Source organism: Archocentrus centrarchus, chromosome 15, assembly GCF_007364275.1.
Source record: "Archocentrus centrarchus isolate MPI-CPG fArcCen1 chromosome 15, fArcCen1, whole genome shotgun sequence".
NCBI lineage: Eukaryota > Metazoa > Chordata > Actinopteri > Cichliformes > Cichlidae > Archocentrus > Archocentrus centrarchus.
In genome coordinates this window covers 8,332,795-8,358,473 of record NC_044360.1, presented here as the reverse complement: position 1 = coordinate 8,358,473, position 25,679 = coordinate 8,332,795, and the positions used below count along the sequence as shown (strand labels likewise).

The window sequence follows — 25,679 nt, the reverse complement described above, 5'->3', positions numbered from 1 at the left end:
CACAGACAATAGCCTTTTTTATTTTTAGCTAAAATTTAAAGACATGGACCAGTAAGGTCCAAATGCTAAGAAAAGTGACAAAACTCCAAAAGGTCACCATGGTCAGTTACATAAAAGTGAATAAAGTAATAATCCACTATAAAAGAGCAAGCCAACAGGATACACAGTGTTAATCAGTGAGCTTTACAAGGATTTGGACAGTCACATTTATACTACCTTAGCTATCTGTTAGCAATTAGTTTCATATTTAGTGCATTCTTGTCACTCTTCTCGTCCAATTCTCAAGAAGGAGAAAATTTAACACAGTTCTCAAAATGACTGTTCCTTTAAAAACCCTGACCTATCCAAATAATAAGACTATATGCCACTATAGCTAATTAACAATAAATAATCTACAACTGTTGTTAGATTACATTTTGGTTTCATCTGTGTCATTTGTCAATCATATACAGTGATTTGATACTTAAAAAAATATTATTACTTTTTTACATCATGAGTACTTTATAAATATCTTGAAGCTGGAAAAACAAGTGTCTCCTAAGATGAAAAGTTTTCTTTTTGCTTCCACTTTATTTGTGCGATCCATTTCTTATCACTATTTCATCTGACTTATGATTTTTCCTGCTCAAACACATCTGAGGGATATGCTGTCAAATTGACTTGGGACAGCATAATGTATATCTTGAGTAGCAGGTGACCCATAATCCCAGTTCATTATAGCCCCAAGAATGCATAATCAGCATTTCCAGTGCAAACATAAATATCAGTCAAACTCACTCATTTTCACTTCCACCTTTAAGAGGATCCTCATTGGCATTATTTCTTAACCCTTTAGAACTAAATATTAATTCCAACCAGAAGTCTAAAATCAAGTTTTTTCATAAAATATCCACAAATTCAAGATCAAAAACTCAAACATAGTGCTAACTCATTAAACACTGTTTAGCTGGGAGGAACACTTCATCTTAAGATGACTAATAAATACATCTTTTAATCACACAAACACACATGCACGCACGCACGCACGCGCGCGCACACACACACGACTATCACAAAATCATATAAAATGAACTCAGTAAGCACTCTCCAGGAGACAGGTACTGATTGAGTCCAATTATTTGTGTGTGTGTCTGTCTGTGCATATAGGTGTGAGTGTAAATGCATTTGTGTGTGTGCTTGCTTGCTTGTGTGTCCTACCAGGATGAGCAGGCAGTGCGAGGAGAACTCCTGGTGAGCAGGGATGGTGGAAAACACTGAGAGAACTAGACATCCAAATACCAGGATGAACCTTTGAAGACAAAACACACACACACACACACACACACACACACACACACACACACACACACACACACACACACACACACACACACACACACACACACACACACACACACACACACACACACACATTAATACAAAACACATGTGTAATAAAGAACATTTAGACTTTAGTAATTAAATAACAGGTTTAGGCTTGTAAGCTCAGGTAACACGCACACTTCTTCAGTGGTACACTCACACATACACAGACAAAGGGAATATCTGGAAATGATTATTTCTCCTCTGCACGGCTACATTAATCTGGATTTAAACTGTTAACAGCCTTATTAGTATCTGGCAAAACAATGTTTAAAGCTTCAGTGCTGCAGGATCTGATAGTCCTTAAGTGTGAATATATTCTGTTGTAGGCTAGTTATTCTTTTGAGTGAAGAATAATGTCTTTAAGGGGAGCCATTAGCTAATTTCCAGCTTCATATTTTCATTACTCTACTAGAGCAGGCTTGTATGATTTACTGTTCAAAATAATCCTTATCTTCCTTCCTTAATAATCCTTATTGATTCTAGAATGGCCCTTGGTTATAATGGGCCCTCAATTCATCCTCAGTATGAAACATTTCTGCCCCTTTAAAACAATTTTCTTCTGATTGGTTGCTCCTTGTAAACATAAAGTTTGAACAGCTGTTGGTTGAGGCTTCTGTGCTAAAAATACTATAGTAGTGATATCCACTCTCAATTACATCATACAGAGCCAAAAACAGAAAAAACTATGTGAAACTGACCATTTAGAGCTCCCTGAAGCCTGAGCTGTTGGTTCATAAAGATTATATCTACATCCACTGACCTTTTTATGTATATTTGACAGAAAGTAAACAAAAGCTAAAATATTGATATAACAGATCACTGGAACCTTGTGATGTTCATAAATGTAAGTGTGGAGATACAGTGCCACTGAAAACTAAAAATGTTTCAATGACATCCATCTATCCATCCATCCATCCCCTGGGTTGCAGGGGCGACAGTCTAAGCAGAGAAACCCAGACCTCCCTTTCCCCACCCACCCCCTCCAGCTTATCCATGGGAACACTGAGGCATTCCCAGGATAGCCATGGAAAAAGGCTTGAGACTGTCCAAAAGCCTTTTTCCATGGCCTCACTGAACTTCTCCCACACCTGAGTTTTTGCTTCAGCCAACTCCAGGTCTCATTGTCATTGCCCATGTGAGCACTGAAGTCTCCCAGTAGGATGACGGCGTCACCAGCTGGAGCACCCTTGACCACTCCACCCAGCACTTCCAAGAAGACTGAGTACTCTGAGTGCAAATGACAGTCAAAACATGTTCCCTGGCCCGACGGTGCAGGGAAATGACCCTCTTGTCCACCGGTACTAGCTCACTAGCTCAGGCTCCTTCCCCACCAGAGAGGTGATGTTCCCTGTCCCAGTAGCCAACCTCAATAGCCAGGGATCAATCTCAGCCCAACACACACTGCACTTAACCCCTTTGGTGCCTCTTGCAGGTGGTGGGCCTACAGGAGGGCGAGGCCATGCCTGGCCGGGCAGGCCGCACAGGCATTCTCCCTGGAGCACCATTCCCAGGCCAGGCTTCAGGTTGAGGCCCCGGTAACTATCCTGGGAAGGGTAAACTGATCTCTTGAGCCAGTGGAGTTACCTTTTGAAATAGTCTCTTCCTATAAGAATGTTAATGTGAACATTTTACAAACAAAATTCTATTTACTGCCATTGTATCACAGAAAACATATAGATCAGAGCTGATATCTCAAAATCTGCATGTCAATCCCAAACTGTTATTGTTAGAATCCAGTGATGAAAAAAGCATTTTGTAATTTGTTTTCTTCCTCTTTTGGCTGCTCCCTTTAGGGGTCACCACAGCGCATCATCTGCCTGCATCTCACCCTATCCCTAGCATCCTCCTCTGTCACATCAATCCTCTGAATGTCCTTGTCATTTGTTTTCTAATAATGGTAGTAAAGTGTGGAAGTGTGGGGTGTGGATCTGTAACAAGACAGATGCACTCAGGTTAACATTTCAGATTTCCAACACATTGTTTCTAATTACAGTATAGGCACAAACTATATCACTGCTGCCTGCAAGGAAACCACTCAGTCCCGTGTAAGTCATATGGCAACTTGGTTAATGAGCAAATACAAATTAAAATTCATAAGGCAGCTTCCAGGCAACATATGTACTGGCTAGCAGTCCCAGCCTACCGCTCTTCAGAGTAACTCTGAACTGTTTTTTTTTTGTTGTTGTTTGTTTTTTGTTTTTTCAAGGTGCCATCTGTCTTTCTGATATTTATATATTTATGGTCTCATCCCAACAGATTTTTTGAAGGTTTGTTTTCCGTGTACAGAATGTATTCCAGTCTATTCCCCTTCTCATTTTCTGAACCCTCTCTCTTACTTGTCTCTTTAATATACCAAATTCTTTACTGACCCCTCCTACATTGCTTTCCTCCTCACCTCCATCCTCCAACTGTAATCTCTCCTTCCTTTAGATTTCTCTTTCTCTGGACACATTGTATTTTCTCTCTTCTGGCTCCCTCATATGATTGATGTCAGCATTTATTTTCCACGGGATTCACAAGAAGTATGAAAAGTGAGGTGAATGTTCATGTGTGTACCTGGCTGTGTGCTTCATAGCAAAGGAGGACTGATGGTTCCTAACTTCCAGCACACATCTGCATCTGATACTGGCTCCTTGTCTAATAGCCCTTTACTGTCATGCAGACAGACAGCATGAAGGGCACATTTAAAAACAGCATACAGTTGTGGTAGAGAAGTTTGTGTGCTTGCGTGTGTGTGTGTGTGTGTGTGTGTGTGTGTGTGTGTGTGTGTGTGTGTGTGTGTGGGTGCATGTGTGTTTGTGAGAGAGAGAGAGAGAGAGAGAGACCACTGATCCTCATGATAGCTACTATAAATGCATCTTCTCCTCACTTACATTAGTTTATTAGTGTGCACTCATTGTCCAAAGCTGCAGGGCCCTCAATTATAAAACAGACTTATGATTATATGTCACTGAATTATCACTGAATTAGAAAACAGGCAGTCATATATAGAGCGTTAGTTTGACAAGGAAAGGATCTTATCTCTGAGCCAGGTCAGGACTTTGACAGGATTTTCCTGCTGATTTTGTTAGCTGTTAGCATTTTGGGATGGCTTCAATCAATCATCTTATTTTTAAAAAAGTCCATGTTTTGGTCCATGGTTATTCCTGAAAAAATCTTCCTTTGTGTTAGAATTATGCAGTAAGAATGGCAAGTTGTGTCAGTTGTGTAAGTTGAAGTTGATTTTTTAATTTACGATTATATGTGTGCAGTTATAAATGTAATTCTTAGAACCTGCTTCAGCAAGGTTTTATAGGGCCAAGATTAGATATGGTGCTATATAAATAGAATTGTACTGATATTGAATTGAATTGAGTATAATGATTATTTTCTTTTTCAGGCTGCTTAGTCCTGGATTTAGGCTACTCTACCAGAGTGAAGGAAACCAAGAAGACTGTCTTTGACAGCACAATGTGAGGTTTGCAATTGCAGGTGTCTGTGATATTTGAAAAAAAAAATCCCAAAAAACTTGCAAATGTAAGAAATGCACTAGGAGGATGAACTCTTTGAGAACAAAGCAAAAGTTATGACCAATGTGCACTGATTTCAGAACATTTTATCAGGCAGTACCGTGTGCAATGATGCTCTCCGTTGTCTCGCGACCTTTGTGACCTTTCAGCTAATCTGATACCTTTTGGAAACACAGATAGCTTCACTACTCACTGTACCCTGAAAACAAACTTATAAAAGTGTTTCAAAGATAGCTAAAGTCAGCATGCAGTGTGTGTGCTGTAGGCCTGATTCCACAAACTACATTTTAAGAACATAAAAATTCATCTATAGCTCATTGCTTAATTGAATAAATAACACAATTGTGTATTTGCATTGCCCTGATTGCCTTTTTGTAAGAACATGTCATTTTAGGAGTAATGACAAGTAAAAATTTTGTCAAAATGGGATTCAAAAGTGGTTATTAAATAATTCTTCATCAAAATATCTTGACTTGAAAAAGTGAAATAAAAAAGCCTGGCTGAATTTCAGTGTACAAATGTAATCACTCAGGCTATTATGTATTGTACATTTGTACATTTTCAAGATGCTTTTATTTTTTACCCTCATGTTTCTACTATAGTCTTTCTAATCACATTTTAGTACCAGGCTTTTAGTGAAAAAAAAAAAAACAATGAGTCAAAGAATACAGGCCAAAGGGAATACTGAATGGCTCAGTATGCTGTGTGAAAATAGAGCAATGAGAGACCTTGATTACAGCCTTCGGCAAAATCAGACCAAAGTGAATAGCTATTGCGATTTACAATCGGGGACTACATGAATAACTTCAGAAATGCAGGTTATTATTCTTTGATTTTTAAAGCAACACAAATAGCATTTTCCTTCATAATTAATACTCAAAACTATAATTACAATGGCAACACTTTTCCTTGTTGAGGCAGACACATACAAAGATCACCTGTCACATCAGATAGCCGAACACCATTTGGTGAACAGGTACCGGATCGGTAATTTCAGTCATCAGATGATTATTGTTTAGACACGCTGATGAGAAGAAAGCATGACTGTGGGTTTCTGAGTCGACTGTGTGACGATGAATAATGAAAAATTCAAATGCACTCTTGGCTTTCAGCTGTTAAAATTGACATAATTTTGCATCACTCATCTGAAATCAGCATAGTATCAACATTGCTTTATGCACCCAAGAACAGTGTGTGTCTTCCATCTGTTGCATCTGATGAAGAAAAAGGTCATGGGAACTGATGAGAGATATGATCCATAACACTGTTATACTGATCAGTTCCTAGGTGAAGTTGTCACTTTTTAAAGATATTTACAGAGATAAAGTAGAAGATGCTGAGATCTGTATGGCTGAGGAAGCTGAGTATGCGGTAATAAGTTTGTATTTGGCATATGCATCTCAAGCAGTTTAATATATTATTCCAATTGCCTTTTAGGCTATTGGGAAAAAGCTGATAGCATTGCAAATTACTTATAAAACAGATATTTTTTAATAACACTGCGTGACCTCTGTGAAAAACAAATCCAGTGGTTTCTCCGTGTTTATCCTATTAACTAATTCACATGCTCTCAAATCAGCTGCCTGTCCCTTTCACCAAAAAATACTATTAAATTATTACTGACTCATGGTCCTGAGTTTGTGAATTTTGACAGCTGACTAGCGTAAGTGTTTAGAAAGAAATATTTATAGCATTCACAAAATACTACTATGCCATTTCTTGTTAATACGTTTGCAATAGTTTAAATAAAGATCAAATTAGAGGTGATAATCGATTAACTGGATGTTTGCTAAAATGCATTTGGTTAAAGATTTTCAGTTATAGATGCTTAACAGACAGCTGATTACTGGTATTAGCACCATATGAAATCATGTAATTGTACAGCAGCAGAAAGGTTGAGAGTTCACTTCACTTTGCAATGAACTGTGGATGTCCCACTTTGTTAAATGTTAGCTAACTTAGTTTATTAGACTGCTCAGCTGCATGTTGGCCAACTCTTACATCACACTGCACAGACCAACATGTGGTTAAGTTCATGCTTGACATCCTCAGTGGAAGATTGCAGGTTTGTGCCCCCTTTGGTGCATATGACAGAGACCTCTTACATAATTCTGATGAATGATCTGAGAACCTGCACACACACACACACACACACACACACTCAACACTTTTCCACCAGCTGACAATAATGCTGAAAAACCAGAGGAGTGAGAGGTGAGTATGTCAGTAATCAGGCCCCTGGAGATTTGCAGCCTGGACTCCCAGGGCGGTTTCATTACAAGCATGAGCTCTTAAAATAGAAACAAGGTAAGTAGGCTACAACAAGAAACAAACAGTAGCTGCACAGCAGTTTCCAATTTGAAGAATGTTCAAAGTTGTTCCTTCTTGAAAATGAACCAACTGCTTATCTTAATATAACCAGTCCATATTATAAGTTTTCTCAGTAGCATAACCTTTAGTTTCCAGGTACTATTATTAGTATATAGCAAAATTTTCAGCTATGTAATTGGTTCTTTCTTCCAATTATGCACCTTCAGCTTTACAGGTAACTACAAGGACTCCAACTGATTTAGTGGAGGGTAAGTAACTTTTACTTTCAGAACAGGACCCACTTAAAATAGCTTATCCTGTCCAGTCTAGAGAGGAATAATAGGGATACAAATATAAAAGTGTAATAATCCATAATGCCAGTACAGATTCATGTGCAAATTTAACTTAATTTTCTTATATCAACCATGTAAAAAGCCATACAGTGATATGACCAAAACACAAGTAGTCTTCACACTGGAGGACTACTTGACTTACACATACATGTATGTGCAATGTAAAAGCATGCAGTATGCACATACACTATACTGCCAAAAGTATTCACTCACCCATCCAAATCATTTAATTCAGGTGTTCCAATCACTTCCATGGTCACAGGTGTATAGAATCAAGCACCTAGGTATGCAGACTGCTTCTATAGACATTTGTGAAAGAATGCGTTGCTCTCAGGAGTTCAGTGAATTCCACCATGTTACTGTGATATAATGCCACCTGTGCAAGTCCAGTTGTGAAATTTCCTCGCTACTAAATATTCCACAGTCAACTGTGAGTGGTATTATAACAAAGTGGAAGTGATTGAGAATGACAGCACCTCAGTGATCACCAAGTGCAATTCAAAGCATTGGATGCAGTGGTGTAAAGCAAGCCACACAGGACTCTAGAGCAGTGGAGACTCTCTGGAGTGACAAATCACGCTTTTCTTTCTGGTAATCCGATTGGCAAGTCTTGGTTTGGCAGTTGCCAGGAAAACGGTACTTGTCTGACTGCATTGTGCCAAGTGTAAAGTTTGGTGGAGGGGGGATTATGGTGTGGGGTTGTTTTTCAGGAGTTGGGCTCCAGTTCCAGTGAAAGGAAAACTTAATGCTTCAGCTTACCAAGACATTTTGGACAATTTTATGCTCCAAACTTTGTGGGAACTGATGGCCCCTTCCTGTTCCAACATGACTGCACACCAGTGCACAAAGCAAGGTCCATAAAGACATGGAAGAACTTGACTGGCCTGCACAGAGTCCTGACCTCAACCCAACAGAAACCTTTGGGATGAATTAGGACCAGACGTTCTCATACTGTACAACATCAGTGTCTCACCTTACAAATACGCTTCTGGAAGAATGGTCAGAAATTCCCATAAACACACTCCTAATCCTTTTAGAAAGCCTTCCCAGAAGAGCTGAAACTGTGATAGCTGCAAAGGGAGGACCGACATATTAAATCCTACAGATTAAAAATGGGGTATCACTCCAGTTCATATGTGTTTGAAGGCAGACAAATGAATACTTTTGGCAATGTAGTGTCTTCATATGAAATGTTTGAGGGAACCAAGTGTAGGGAACAGCAGTAAGAGAGTAGCATGATGTTTTTATAATTAAATAAGAATCTGAGGATGGACGGAGAAAGTGTAGTGTGTTTCTGTGTCTGTGCGTGTGTGTGTGTGTGTGTGTGAGAGAGAGAGAGAGAGACAGATTGGGTACGTGAGAGGTCAAGGTTTTCCACACAATGCTGTCTGGTATCATTATCTATTTCCTTCTTTCTTTTTGTGCCAACCATGCATACCCTTTCAATCAAGGGAGTGGAACCAGAAGGAAAAAGATTGAATAGAGAGAAAAAGACAAACTCAAAGAGTCAGCGAGAATACTCACTTTGGAGAAGTACATGATGTTCCTCATAATGTGTCAAGTTAACAAAACAAGAGAAACAGAAACAAGAAACAAAACAGCAGCAGAGAACTCCACGGTGGATTAAAGGGAAAATACTGAATCCCACAAATCAAAATGTCTGAACAATATAGGAGTAAGGTCAGCAGGTTTTCCTGGATGAAAGCAGCAGGGTTAGCTGTGGCTGCAATGGGAAGACAAAGCTCATGCTATAAATACTATTTCTCCAAATAAGAAAGGCCCGGTTGATCGGTACATCTGAAATGAAACAAGAGAGGGAGATAGGGATGAAGCCGAGGGGACAGATTGAGCATCTCTTTCTTTTCAGTCTTTTTCACTCCCCAATCTTCTTCTTCTCCCTGGACCTACTGCATCTCAGGTGTCACTGCACTGATTTTTATCAGAACTTATTCTTATGTTGTCTTGTGCGTGTACTAATCTGTCACATCTTTTTTTGGCTTAAGTAATATAATGCGGGGCAGGGGAGGCTGAATGAAAGCACACACACACACACACACACACACACACACACACACACACACACACACACACACACACACACACACACACACACACACACACACACACACACACACACACACACACACACCAGTAGATAAAGAGTCAGAGATGACAGAGAGAGATGAAAAAAGCAAGATGACAGAAAGGAGGAGGTACAGTCAGAAAGAAAGATGAAGCTGTCCCGATTCTTTGCCAGAAGTCTATTAGTTAATCCCTGTGTTTATCCAGTCGAGTGCAGTATCTTACCTGATGATGGCAGTGATAAAACATACGGGTTCATTTCTAAGCAACTACCTGACCAAACAGAGCCGGGCCAAGGATAAAGCGCTGCGAGGCGTGTTTCTGTGCACGCCTTTCTCCGTCAAAAGAAAGAGGTGAGATGAAGTAATAGTCAATCTTTTTCACCTCAGAGGTCAAATATATAGATGGAAGGAATAACACTGTCTCATGTAAGAAAGCGTAAGAAAGGTCTAACTGTATTAATACAACTGCTTGAACCAAGCCTGTAGTGTCATATTCTGTTCATTATGCCAAACTGTTGTACTTCAGGCAACAAAGTATGTAACTTTAAATCCTGAGCTTATAGATTTAAGGGTCATACTTTCTATTATAGGTCATATAATATGTAGAAAATAAAATATTAAAGATGGCTCAGTGATCTGTTTTGTCTGCTTAAAAATGTTTCCAACCTGCTTTGCTCATTAAGTGATTTTAACTGAAAACCCTACAAACATCTCTGGAGACCAATTCAGTCATCGAAGGAACTCGGTGACAATGATAGACTGGATATGCAGAACTCAAGAGCGTGGACGCTGGTTGTAAGTGACGCCACCAGCACAAGAAGGCCTTGCTAATTTCTGGGATATTTTAGCTTTACTTTTATACAGTGGGCGGAATTGGTGATGCATTGTCCATCTTTATATACAGTCTGTGGGGACAACACACTCCAGCTGCATCTGCGTGCGTCATTTAATGCCAATAACGTCAGTGGCATAAAGACCTACAAGGCAGTCAGGATGCAGTGCATATCATGTGCCTGATCAGAGAAGAAAAAAATATATAAAACTCCCACAGTGGGCACAGCAGATGCTTTGACACCTGTTGTATGGTATGTGTAAGCTAAATAAATAAATAAGTAATTTTTATTTTAATTACACAGTTTTTTTATCACCTTATTTTCAGTCTGAAGGAATATAAAGCCATTTCATAATACAAAGAAGGTACTATTTTTCATAAGAAAAGGAAGGTATTATTAATATAAAATTACTGCTTATGAAAAGTGGGAAAGCCATGGGAGGCTATTTAGTTTTTGTTTTCTGTATTGATTTTACTTGGTCAGTGCAAGAGTTCAGAGACAGATTTAGAGATGGCTCAAGAAATTTGCAACACCAAACCAAACTTTTTTGTGTGTAAAATGCAACTAAGTGTGTCCACAAAGAGAAGCAGAAAGGAGTTCAGATCTGCAACTTCTAGATTTGGCATGTCTGAGCATCTCTCTTCACCAGTAGTTTACCTGCAGTTTAATATGCCACATCTAGAAGTTGTTACTGCAGCCAAGAGGGACAAATAGAAAGACATTTGAGAGGGGAGCAGAGAGAAAGAAAGAACTAGACAGAAGCCAGTTTTCCATGATGTGGGATGCACTGAAGATGGGTGACTGGTGCAAGAAGATTCGGAAAGCTTTCAGTGTGTGCGTGCGTATGTGTGTTTTTGTTAACTAGACACAGACTGACACATTGTTGAAGAAAGCCAACAGCTAACGGGGTTCATAAAAATACTGGCTTACACACACACACACACACACACACACACAATACATGAGATTCCTATCAGCACCCATTTCAGCTTTTATACCACTCCAAAACTCCCGTTCACAATGCTGTGCAACAGATGTCAGAGGCAGAGAGTGAGAAAGCAAGAGAGCAAAGGAGAGTTCAAAAAAGAGAGAATGGGAGACAAGTTTATATGACAAAACGGTATCCTAATTAAAAACCAAAACAAGACAAAACAAACCAAAACAAAAAAAAAGAATGTTAATCTTGAACACAGAATCAAAAACAAGAGTGATGTCCCCACACTGACAGAGTGGGAAAGGGAAGGGGTTCAGCTCCTGTGTTTGATTTCCCTTGGACTTCAAATCAAAAGCTTTTTATCATTTGATTTCTCAGAAATCAGAGTGCGTATAAACACAGGCTTATCCAAACCTCAGAGGCAAGGAAATTAGAAGCACAAATCTGCAGTTGCTTTTCAGATAAAGACCCAGAGTTATCTATTTTACAACAAACTCTGCACATGCTGTGTAGATTCAGCAGATACACTTTCCTCTTTTTGGCTGTGGTGTAAACACACACTTGGCTTAGCCACCTGTATTGTGCACGTTATGACAGCAAGTATCACGCCTTTTGTGTATTTGGAAATCCACTGGGCTTAGTCGGTAGCTTTCTTTAATGCCACTTGATTATGTGCAGCATGTGCATGAAGGCTCATTACTCACACCTAGCTAGATAGTCCAAAGAGAACTATGAGTGATCAAGTACAGTGCCCGTGGAGCTTAAATGAGCTCAGTTAAGCCAAGACCAAAATGTGGTCAGGAAATAAGTCTTGCTCTTCTGAAGCTTGGAGGGCCTGGCATTTTACAAAGCCACTTTGAAAAAACATTTACTTACTTTCTTTTTTATAGAAGGAAGTGCTATTGTAATTTTGTAAATATTTGAACCTACTTGGTTTCGTTTATCTTGTGTGTAACATCCTCAATTAAATTAACTAAAATGCATGTTTAGGCTTACTAAGTGAATTTTTTTCCCCTTTCGCATTTAGAAATACCATTTTTGTTGTAGCTGTGTTAAGAAGTAATGCAATGCAGGCTTGTATTTTTAGTCACACAATAGGCATCAACAAACAGTGGAGAGTCTAAAATGCATGGCGTTGTTACACTTTACCATTGTAATACCATTGTAATAAGCCAACATTTTTTTTAATCATTATTCAATAGAATTCCTTTACTTTTTATTCAGCATGAGTCTATTACAAAAACCATTAAAGATATTTGATGAGTTTTCCTACTGATATGTTCCTCTTGTGACTTCATTTATCGATCTTTTTACTGGAGGCCAATGGTAATATTATAATAATACTATTATTTTCAGCTTTTAACAAAACTTCTTATACAACATTAATCACTGCCTCAGCATTGTGGCAAAGAGCCCTAAAGGTAAACTTACTATTGTGTTTTTGAGGCTAGTGGCTTAAGGCTACACTGGACTTGTTGGATTTTACACACCTACAACCACAAGATGCTGTGCAGTGAAAAAAGGGCTGAATCTAGCCTACTACAACTGAATGAGCAAATAAAGTAATTCCTAGGCAACAAAGACGGGCTCAGAGCAGCCGAGCACTCACCTGCAGGTTGCTAGTTTGGGTCCCTGTTAAGATGTTGCGATCTCTGGGATGACCTTTTTAAACCATAAGTGCTGGCAAAAACAAGTGTAACAAACAACCCATCTGAACCAAATTAAAAACAGTTCCCACAGGCTTTAGAATAGCAGTCACAGCAGGAATCAAGCTCTGCACTATTATTCTCTATAAATGGAGGAGATCTACTCAGCACAAAAGCAGCTCCAACAGGTAAACGGGAACTACAGAGAAATTTGGACACTCAGGGAAAAAAAAAAAAAAAAAAACATACTGAATGATCTACCTGAGTTACTTGAGTGGCATTCTGTATGTGTGTGTGTACAAAGCCATGAGTTTGTATGAGTGCTTCACTTGTATATTTTTGGTTTGTTTGTCTTGCATTTCTGTACTATGTAAAGAATGTGTGCAGTGAGAGACGCTGAAGGCGGCTGTAGGCTGACCACCCAATCAGATATTAGTGACCATTCTTGTGATTTCTGTGCTGCCTTTTTATTCTTATTCACCTTTACTTTTGATTGAGTAGTCAAGATGCCCTGTTTGGGGGGGGTTGAGTCATTCTTGAGCTATTCTATATGGAAAAGTGGAAAAGAATAAACACAATGAAAATCGAACAGTGTATTTTTCTCCATCGGTCTTAATCAGTTTTTCTTTTTTTAATTGTTTAACATCATGAAAAGGTAATAATGTAGAAATGCCAGGATACCAAGGGAGAAAGTTTTGCCTCTGGCAAGGCTCACTTTAATTCATACCCAGGGGCTTAATCCCTAAGGTCTCTGAGCATGATGTGTATTTCTAATCAGTGCATATGTTAACTGAAAACTACATCTTAAATATGTACTCACATTAATTTACATTAATTTGTATTTCAATCGTTTATAAAACCTCTTCATGCAGAGGATGAGTCGATGCTTGGTTTTAAAGGCTTATAAGTGTGTGCTTCACATAATTAATATAGAAAGATAACTGAAAACTGGACAGTTTACAAGACCAACTTTCTTTATATTTAAGTAAATAAAAATAACAAATAAGAAATAAAGTTAAAGCACAAAACATGATAAAAAATGATTCGCAATAGCACTGCTGCTCTGGAACTCTGGAGCTGTGAATAAGGGAATTAGAGAAGTAAATCTGAGCTGTTGAATTGCTTTGGTGGAGTCAGCTCATTAGGTCAACAGATGGCTGGCTGGTTCCCTTAGCACATAGTGAAAACTGAACTGGAGAGAGGCTGACTCAGCGCAACTTATGTCAGTGCAAGTGTGAGAGTTTGTACTTTATGTACATGCTGCTTATAGCATTTTGAGTTGAGTGGGTACGCCTATGCATGCATATTTGCAATCATTTTTACACTTAGTCCAAGCACATATCCAGTGTGTCAAACACATGTATCAGCCCACACAACTCCATCTGTTCTGCTGCATCGTGCCCTCTGACTGTCTAGGCTGCAGGTTTTGAACGTTAAGATTTTGAAATCCTTATCTTTGAGTATGAGCCTATGTTTTTGTTTTGTTTTTTCCTCTAAGTCCAGTGTCTGTGAGGATTGATGTCAGCTATCACACATTTCTATGAACAAAAGCCTCATTATGTGAAGGCTAAACAAAAGGAATCACAACAAATAAGAATATCTTTGCTTTTGAATGTCTCCCTGCTGTTGTTTCCATAGTATATTTAACGGATTTGTTGAACAGTATTCAGTGATATCTCTCCTTTAAAATTCCCAGATTCTTCTGCCTACTTTGCTGCTGCCTGTGATACACTAGAAACATGCTGCAGAAATTTTCACCAGTAAAAATTTTATTCTAGGGATTTTCATTTAATATGGTTTGAATTAGAACCTTTTAATTTCTTAAGCCAAAATAAAAAGTTTTCAGCATCACACTGCATCCCCCAGCTTGCCTTCTCCCCATAGTGCATCCTGGTACCAGGTGTTCACCAAGTAAACGACGCACACGCACACACCCAGCCATCCACAGGATGTAAAAGAAAATGTGAGTCACCAGACCAGGCTACCTTTTCCCATTGCTCTGTGGTCCAGCTCTGATGCTCATATCTTCATTGTTGGCACTTTTAGCAAATGGTCAACATGGGTACCCTGACTGGTCTGCAGCTATCAGAACCAGAATTAAATTTTTCAGCAATTTGAGCTACAGAAGCTCATCTGTTGCATTGGACCAAACAGGCCAGCCTTCACTCCCCACGTTCTTCAGTGAGCTTTGGCCGACCCTGTTGTTGGTTCACCACTGCTTCTTGCTAGGACCACTTTTGATAGAAACTGACTGCAGCAGACCAGGAACACCCCACAAAAGATGTAGTTTTGGAGATGCTCCAACCCAGTCGTCTAGCCATCACAATTTGGCCCTTGGTCAAACTTGCTCAAATCTTTACACTCACCCATTTTTCCTGCTTCTAACACAACAACTTTGGGAACAAAGCTGGCAACATACAAGGAAAATTGAAACTGCTGGCTAAGGATAAACACAGATTTGGTAAAATAATAATTCACATTGGCAGTAATGACACCCATTTATACAAATCAATGTTGGACTTTTCTCTGGGATCTCACCCCAGTTGGACCAGGAGCGACATGCTTAGCCGCATGTTCCCTTTGTATTGCTGGCTGTCTGAGTGGTGTCCAAAAAACATTAAAAAAAAAAACCCAACAGATGATATGTGTAAGTTTCTGGGGAAAACCTGGTCTTGTTAGGAGAGACAGCATCCATCCCATTTTGGATGGAGCAGCTCTCATTTCTAGAAATCTGGCCAAATATATTAAACCCACCCAAAACATGACTATCCAGGGTTGAGACCAGGAAGCAGAGTTGCAGTCTTACATGCCTCTCTGCAAAAAACTATTTAAGCATAAACATTAACAAAGATTAATATCAGGCCCCATCTTATCTTAAAGACCTCATAGTACCGTATCATCCCATTAGAGCACTTTGCTCTCAGACTGCTGGCTTACCTGTGGTTCCTAGAGTAGAATGGGAGGCAGAGCCTTCAGCTTTCAGGCCCCTCTTCTGTGGAACCAGCTCCAATTTTGGATTCAAGAGACAGACACCCTCTCTATTTTTAAGATTAAGCTTAAAATTTTCCTTTTTGATCAAGCTCATAGTTAGAGCTGGATCAGGTGAATAATACTTTAGTTATGCTGCAATAGGCTTAGGCTGCTGGGAGTTTCCCATGATGCACTGACTTTTTCACTCACCTCTTTTCACACTACGTGTTTATAACCCGCTCTGCATTTAATCATTAGTTATTATTAATTTTTGGTTCTCACCCACAGCATGTCTTTTTTTCCAGTCTCCCTCCCCTCAGCCCCAAGTGCTTGCTTATAAGGGGTCGTTTTGATTGTTGAGTTTTTTCTGTAATTATTGTAGGGTCTTTAGCTTGAAATATAAAGCACCTTGAGGTGACCATTCATTGTGATTTGGTGCTATATAAATAAAATTGAATTGAACTGAATTGGTGTATTCATGTCAATTACACCTGTATAAAATGCATAAATGACATGATGGAAAAAAGCTGATATTGTAGGCTGGACAAATTGGCATGGTGTGAAATCCCACTGCTTTAAGTACATTCACGTGGGTATTTATCCAACATGAAACTCTTGATAAAGTCCCTCAATACAGCAAAATTGACTTTACAAGTTAATGTGCCAAATGATATATTGCAATATTGATACTGATACTGTAAACATTGCAATTTGGAGATATCAAAAATGATTATATACAATATTTGCTGAATTAGATGTGTTATCAAATTGACATGATACAATAATTTTATAACATGTTATAGTTATATAAATGCTACAAATGGGTAATTTTAACCCATTAATAGGTGGTTGCTAGGCAACATGATGAAGTCATGATATCTGATATAGGTAAGAACCTTCAGGGGCCTAAGATGCCCTTGTGTGCCAATTTTGGTGGCTCAACTCCTGATTGTGTAGGAGTTTGCGGGCAAACAGAGATTTGGTTTATTAGTAATTAGTAAGATTATCATTGTGATAAATGGCTAAATTACAATAATAATAATAATAATCCATCTTATCATTGTGTTCCACATACTTGTAATGTTTGAGCGGAGACACAAGCCACAGGAAAGTGGTGGAAGCGGAGAAGAGATACAGACTGCGTCTAATTTGCATAAACATGCTTTTGTAATGGAGGACCAGGTATGCAGCTGCATGCAAATTATTTGTAGGTATGAGTTTATTTTCACTGGAAAACCTTCTTTTGATGAAAAGAAATTAGTTTTAGATGTTTAATCAGTGTCAGAAGAGGAACTTTATGCAATTTAAAATATTCAATATACTTATATTGCCTCTTTTGCTGGTTTCATAAAAATGTACATGAGTGTTTCAGTAACAGTGAAATCAAGCTCAAACAATACCCAACAATGTCAGCACCATCAGTTTCAGTATTTAAGTATGAACATTTTATTATGCCAATGTGGAAAATATGTGTTTTAAAGATGACTTATAGTGATGAGAATTATGGAGGCATAGGTACTCCACCTTGCCCACTGCTTCAAAGCAGCCAAAAGAGAAGATAAGGGGGCTTATTAAGGAAGCCGAGAGTGAAAAAGGATTAAGAGAAAGAGCTGGTGAGACTACAAAGGAATAAAAGCCAAAAAAAAAAAAAAAAAGGATATTTCCCCTATTTCCAGTCTGGTGGAAATGGGACGTAGCCAGCCTGCAGGCAAAAAAAAAAGAAGAAAGAAAGAAAGAAAATCAGCTATACCTCCTCTCTCTCTCTCCTTTTCAAACAAACCATTTAGGACTACTTTTACTACTTTTTTCACTCACAGAGAGGAAAGAAAACACACCATGTATTATGCAGTACCATATATACATTTCTAATTTCTTTTTAATCTTAATGAATGGAGCCAGTTCTTCACAAATCACAATTTTTGGATTTAATCAGATAAACGCTTTCCACTACTGCAGTACACCGGAGGAAGTTTTGCACCTACTGATCCTGCTTTTGTCCCAGATTCAGTTTAATGATTCAGTTCATAAAAAGGTAGCGGACTGGTAAAAACATATAAATAATTTCACACAATACGAAATTATGGACTTGAATTTGCAGCATTTCTGTGCCTACGCATGACACATTTATGCAAAAGCAAATATATTCTCCAGTAAAAACATAATTACTATTGAAAATAGCTAAAAATGAATAAACATGTGCAGATCTGCTTTTTAGTAATACACCATTTAACTACTGGTTAAAGTAAAGTTAATCAGCAGAAAATAAAACAGCCACATTGGGCTGTTTTCCAACAGTTAATACACTAAAAGTAAAAAAAAAAAAAAAAAAAAAAATCAATAGATTAATTAGCCATGAAATTTTAACAATGGCATAGCAACTTGACAAATAAAGATTTTTAGCTATTATTGCAGGGCATTACATTAGTCAGCAATGTCTGGTGAATTTATTGGATAACTGTTGGCTGCAGTATGGAGGTCTTCTCATTTTTCTTTTGGGATCTCTTTAAAAAAAAAAAAAAAGAACATTTTAATGTGTACATGTAATTAATCATGTATTACTCCCTCCCTGCCTTTATACATCTTAAATGGAAGATCTTTAGAAATAAAAAGAAATAAAAGCATGACAATATTTTAACTTTTATGTATATTAAACAACAATATCTTACAGTACTAAACTAAATTTCCCTGTCACAGAGGAAGTGAAATGGCAGAAATAATGAGGAGAAGGGGATGAAATACTGCTGACCATTAGTGGCATAAGTAACAGATAAGAGGGATGAAGTGTAAAACCTCTGTTTTCCTGACTGTGCATACTTTGAGCTCCATATATCTGTGTTGTTAGTAAAATACGAGTCGGCAGGCTGTGCTGACTGCGTGACTCTGATTGAGACAGGGTCACTGCTGATGGCACTACGAGGTAAAATACAGACATTTTAAAACTTTGCTAGAAACTTGCTCCAGTACTGCAGAGGAAAAGAAAGCATGTGCACATGCAGACTCCTACAGATTTTTCTTTGAAAGACTGACTTTACTTAATACAGAAGTACAACTTTAGTGTTAGACAAAATAACAAATAAGACACTTCGCATTACCGGGAAGATTGTGGCACTGTATTAAAATACCTGAACTCTCCAGACCCATCAAAGTCCCAAAACGTTTGCTTTTAAAGAGGTGGTCACAATTTCTAATGATCAGTTAACCAAGTGCATTTGATGAGCAGCACATGGTTGCACCTCTTAATTCCTATGAAACCCCTATGTTTTTCAGAAGATTTCATAGGGTCCTGTGAAAACTTTTTCACATGACTGTGTGCATGTGCTGAATGGCACTGTGGTGAACAGATAAAATACAGAAATAAAGAATTATGTAGAAATGTGAGCAGCAAGATCCAACATTTTAACATGCACCAGAAATGCAGAAATTCCACCAGCCGTGAAAAGATGGAATTCTGGGAATGTTTTAATCAGCCAAGCTGATGGCCTCCAGATAAGATGGATAATCAGTGATAGGGACAAATGGCTGTTTGCTGATGGAAGGAGATGGGAGAAATGTGTGCCAGAATGACACCCATTTAACCAGATCAAAAGCTCCGGCTGGGAACCCTCAGACTGCTGTTTGATGTCTGATTGGTGGGGAAATTTTGGGCATTCCAATGTGCATGTACGTTTATGTATGATGTGTGTAACATATTTGTTTATGATTGAAGGCGGGGTATCAGTGAGATGTGTTTGCATTTCTTTGTGCACAAATGTGTAACGAATGTGCATAAACAGCTCAGCACACCGCATCTGTTTCCATCCCATCTCCCTGTGCGGTAGGCCGCATGGCCTGCTGCTTCATTTGCACATTAATTCTTTAGATCTTGTCTAACAGCGAGTAGATACCTATTATTTGTATTTTATGTTGTTATAACCTAATATGACTAGTCTCTTTAATTCTCAGGTTTTTTGAGTCTCTTTGGTTTCTGACATTCCTCATGATATATGATTGATCATAAACCAAAACTGAAATAGGACAGAGTTTCAGAAGAAGGAAAAACTTCATTACAAATCATAACACAGTAAATGTAGTGCCAATTTGTGTCTTGAAGGTTTTTTGATTGATTGGAGCTGTGATTTAGCACCAGGTTTAAAGAAATGAGAATGAAGAGCCCTGTAGCCTTAATGTACCAGGAGGCACAATGCCCAAAATACGTGCTGGGCATGTAATGCATATTTTCCTGTTCAAGTCACTCAACAGTTCAATCCTATCAGTTTAAGTGTTGCAACAGAATAATTCTGACTGCTATTATTTGTGCCCCAGCAATGTTCCTGTGATCTAGGAACATTGCTGGGGCACTTTACCTTTGACCTTTGGTTCATGAACAATTATTGTATGTGATGTTCAAACTTGACTGTTGAGTCTACAGTGAATGTACAATGGGATACAACAAGTAGAATAAGACAGTTTTTGTGGATACTGCCCTATCCCAGCTGGTGTTGACTCTCCAGTCTTCCACCACACACACGCACACCCACACACGCACATCCACACACCTACTCAGTTCCACAGTCCTGTGTCAGAGCCCAATCATTATTTCAGCTGATTGCATGTCAATTCCCATCAAGAGCAGCCTGTGAGGCTCTTGCCCAACCTGATTAATACTAACCAACACACAGTGCAATGTCTTCAGTATGTGTCTTTTTCCCATTAGTTCCTACCCTTACTGCTGTCTCCCTTTCTTACTTTCATTTATTACTCTATTTTGTCCTCTTACTACTTTCTCCCACTCTTTCTCCAGAGCCTCTTCTCTCTCTTACGTTTTCCTTTATTTACTTATTCCTTTCTTTTGTTATGCTCATCTTTTTCTTTGTAATTATTACCACATTTGACAGTTTCCTGTGTACTTTGACCACAAATACTTTAAATACTTTAAGTTAGGGGAAACAGACACAACATTAAGCTGACAGTCACATAAAATTTAACATGATTTACTTGAACTTTTATGTAGTGATGACAAAAACCAAGAGTAGTAGAAAACAAAAGGAATGAGAAAGACCATTGACAGTCTGATGAAAAGCAAACACTGTCAGTTATAATCAGTTGCACCACCCTGAAAGGTTGCTTCAATCCAACTGTTCAAGAAAAAGTGAATGTTTTGTTTATGTAATAACTCAGCTATAGCAGTAGCTATCAGACAGACCAATGTCTTGCAACTAATGTGATTTAGAATTTGTTTTTTGAAGACTTCTTTAACTCAAACTGTCTTGGGTGCATTTGTTTTTAATTTACATGTATATTGCATAGCCTGTGGCTATAATAGCGATGTAGCTTTGCGGAATAACCTTAAAATGCAGACAATGGTGCAAGATTAGACATGCAAAAGTGTTATTTCAAGGACTGAAAATTATTTTCAGGAAATTTATCCAATGCAAGTCATAAGAGAAATAGTAGGTGTAAATGTATTTATTGTCTATAAATGTGAAGTGTGGTAAAACATGCTGTTCACTCACAATGGCAGCATGTTTTTTTTTATTTTTGTGCTGCTCTGGTGTGTTATATTGTGAGAAACTGCTGTGCCTACAACAAACATGAATGGCTGGTAAGACATCATGTGAGAAAATGTGCGTGAATACAGATCCATATTTTACTATCCTGAGGCGCTGGTATAGCTCAGTAGGGGACCCTTATGCCGAAAGGCTATTACAGAGCCCTTGGTTTTTATCCATCCTGGGCCATTTCCTGTGTGTTGTTCCCCCGTTTTCTCTTCCATCTCCCTATATCTAAAAATATCTTTTAAAAAATGACAGCCTAGACTTATACTGAGTGCCATAAAGTGATGAAAATATCATACATTATGGGGCTTCTGGCATTATTAATTGCACACTGTACACAGGGCAATCATCAGTTGCTGCATATCTAGCAATGCTGCACAGCGTGTTATCTGCTTTCAATCCCTGAGTACTTCCTTTTATTGCTGGGCCGACATGTGGCCATACAGTTACAAGGAATGCAACACAGTATGAACTGGGCCACTCATAGACTGTATATAAAAGATGGACATAGTCATGGCGACATCACCTGCTGGTTAATGAAATCCTGCTGTGAAGGTTCAAGCTGAGCTTTTTTACCATTGCCATTTTGGTGTTTTGAAACTGAATGACACGCGAGGGCTGGATCTGACTGTGACACTGAGTGACACTGAAAGCATATGGTACGTGTGCACACCTTGGTTTATCCTCCTTTCTGACTCTAAAAGAACCATTCATCCATCCATTTTCCACTTATCCAGTTCATGTTCTATACAACATTAGTACATGCCCATGCTACAGTATTTTTTGGCCTGTCCATGCTGGTTGAAATAAAAATGATACAATGCTTTTATACGGTGCAGAGCATTTCTAGGTGGTTGCTAGGAAACATGTTGGCCTCATAATTTATCATATATCGTGCATAATTTGGGTTTTGTGGCTATAAATGAGATGTTTTTGGCATGAAATAAAAATGATATGGTGCGTTTGAAGGTGTTGCATAAATGCTAAAAACTGGTCATATCAGCCCATTCCTAGGTGGCTGATAGGCAACATGATTTTGTCATAATCTCTGATATAAATAAGAACCTTCAGGGTCCCAAGGTCTAACTGTGTGCCAAGTTTGGCTGCTCAACTCCTCCTAGGAGGAGTTAACAGACATAGAAACAAGCACAGAGACAGAGATTTTGTACATTGTAGTAAGATTATATGAAATTAGCACTTCAGTCTATAACGTCATCAGAAAATCTTTTAATGAGGTCACGGAACAAATAAGCCAAGTTCCATTTTCTCATAGACTTCTATACAAGTCTTTTTTTTTTTTTTTGCAACCATAGGGGTTGCCCCCTGGTGGCCATTAAAAAGAATGCACATTTAAAGCACTTCCACATTGGCTTCATTTTGCAAACAAAGATTGTATGTCCATCCTTTACATGTGTATCCATGGTTCCACTGAGATGACTAATGCATGTGGTAAATAATAATAATAATAAAATAATAAAAAAAATAACATATTTTTAATGGCATTATGCAGACTCAAATTTACAATATGAAAACTGTAGTAGACAGTTCATGAAGTGGACAAAGTGGTAACAATTTTGACCTATTCAACTTTATAAGAATTTTTAATATTATTTAAAAAACAAATAAACAAACAAAAACAAGCTATGTTAAAATTTATCAACCATAACAAATGTGTAACCAGCAGGTTTATTAGACACTGTTGCTGGGGATCTGCACAAACACACACACACAGACTATTGTGGCTACATGCTTTCACACTTGTGTTTCTGATTTAAGCTGTGCCCAGCTGTTGTATATTGACAAGACTGCAGCCAGCAGTGTGTGTCTGTCTGTGTGTGCGTCCAGGACTGCTAGCTATTTCCTGAGCTGTCTGTCACGAGCAAGTGCAGCTGCTTTTCTCTGTGCTTCTATATAATCGAAATGACTGACATTTAACTGCTGACTCCTGTGTGTGTATAAGTGTGTATTTGTGGGAGTTTTAACTGGGACAATAAGGGATTGTGTTGCACTAATGAGCATTTGCTGCAGCTACTGTTACACACCCTAACAGGATCCCCTTTTTGTGCAGTCATTACACATGAACACTGGTTTGCTTCAATTTCCTAATTATCTAATTTATATGATCTTGCAACTAATGCAGTATTACTGGAGGGTGACACCACACACATTTAATTTAACCATTTACCCCCCCCCCCCCCCAAAAAAAAGTTATGAAAGTTCTTTAGAATAATACTGAGTTCCTGAAAGTTTGATTATTGATTTTCTCTCTACTAGGCATTCAACAAGGTTTACTAAAACAAAGTCTGCTTGCACATATCTCTTTATTGTGAGACTGGCGACAAAAGTTTAAGCAATCTGTAAACTAAAGTTTTAGGTTAAAACTGGCGACAGATTTACAGATATGCAAGTTTACAATTCACAGGGTACTACATGTAAAACAGCAAATGTGAACTTGACCTGGAGCATAATTTGGGTGAAACCCCATCCGGTGATCATTGTGTGAAAGTTTGACTAAATTCTGACCAACACTGCAATAGCAATTCTTGCAAAAATGTAATGAATGAATGGATGGATAACGGATGCCTCGCCATAGCATAAACTCATTAGTCTTTCGGCCAGATGAGCTGAAAATTTCTAAATTTTGACCTTCTACAATTATTTATGTGTGTTGTAACACACCTTTAAAAATCTGTGATATGGAAGGTTATAGTATAACATAAATTAAATTATCAGACATAAACTCATGATTTTAAATGCTATTATAAGGAAACAGCTATTACAGTTGCTAATCTTAACTGTCATTGAACTTCATATTCAGTCATTTGAAATCTAATCTTCCACCATGATAGCTTCAGGCCTAGTTATGTAATGAAAAGATAAAAAAAAAAAAAAAACACACAATCTTCACTCAGTTTTTAATTTGAGGCCCTTTTGGCTAAAATAACTTTTTTAATAGCAAAACTTAGATTGTCACAGTGTTCTTGGAGCCTGCCAAAAGAAGCAAGAGACAGAGAGGAAAAGAAAGTGCATGTGTCCATATGTATGTATGTGTGCGTGTATGTGTGTGTGTGTATGTATGTGTGTGTCCGTATTGAACTGATCAGTGTTAATGTAAATTACAGTCATAGAAGACCAAGTGAAAGCAGTACATACTGTGTTTCCATGCATTTGCACAAGTCAGTGTGAGTGTGCGTAAGGGTGGTTTGATCTTGTGTTGGAGTGTGTAAAGAGATTTTCCATCCATTAGCATGGCCACACTCCCAGACACACATACACGCACACAAGCACACGCAGAGAGTTATGAGCAGTCATGAAGGCGCTGAGATCCAACAACTTTCATACTTAGGTCCATGATTTGTTGGACAAAATCAAGTTTTGTAGGTTTGCCTCTGTAAACAGTAAAGATGTGATTGAAGTGCAGACTTTTATCTTTAATCCAGGAAGTTTTACAAATTTTTTCATTAACAGTTTAGAATTACATACATTTTTATACACAGTCCTACGGTGGTGTGCAGAGGCAAAACTGCAAAAAAATAACCAAAACTCAACTTAGAAAATACACAATTGCAAAATTATACATTATGTGTATTATGTATCAGATTTTGTGATTGGTTTCTTTTATTTTCTGTATATGTATGCATGTTAGGTACTCACCTACAGGGAACCCGCATGGACAACAAAGACGAAAAGAAAACAGAAGAAAGAAAGAATTATTGCAACAAAACAGAGGTCTAGGTGGCAAAGATTCACACAGGCTCAGTGCCCTGCTTAAGACCAAGTTAAAAGTGATTACTGAAAGTGACATTTATTTCAAGTAATTTTTAGAACTTGAATTTGCGTAAATATGTCTGCTGATAATACAACAACCGCTGCTGCATTATTTTAAATTAGTTTAATATTTTCCCCTAAGACTGCAAAAATTTTAACTTGATCCAAGAAAAAAAAAGCAGCTTTTTCTGGCAAATTTTAGAAAAGTTTTTATTTATACCAATGCAAAGTTGGGTGAATTTTTTTCAACATTTTCACCAACACATAATAAATCACACAGCCATTTGCAACCATTTACACTCATTAAAGGTTACTGACATTCATTAGGTGAAGATTATGATGCCCTGATGCACTTTTTTTTTCCCAGTAAAGG

The 25,679-nt window shown here is 38.1% G+C and overlaps 1 protein-coding gene across 1 annotated transcript in view; it reads right to left on the bottom strand.

The window, feature by feature from the left end:
- Positions 1–25,679, bottom strand: part of LOC115793159 (potassium voltage-gated channel subfamily KQT member 5-like) — a 120,157-nt gene that overhangs the window by 33,273 nt on the left and 61,205 nt on the right. The window contains exon 2 of the mRNA XM_030748001.1: positions 1,198–1,288. Within this exon, the coding sequence (XP_030603861.1) occupies positions 1,198–1,288 (91 nt within the window). The remainder of the gene's footprint in view (positions 1–1,197; positions 1,289–25,679) is intronic.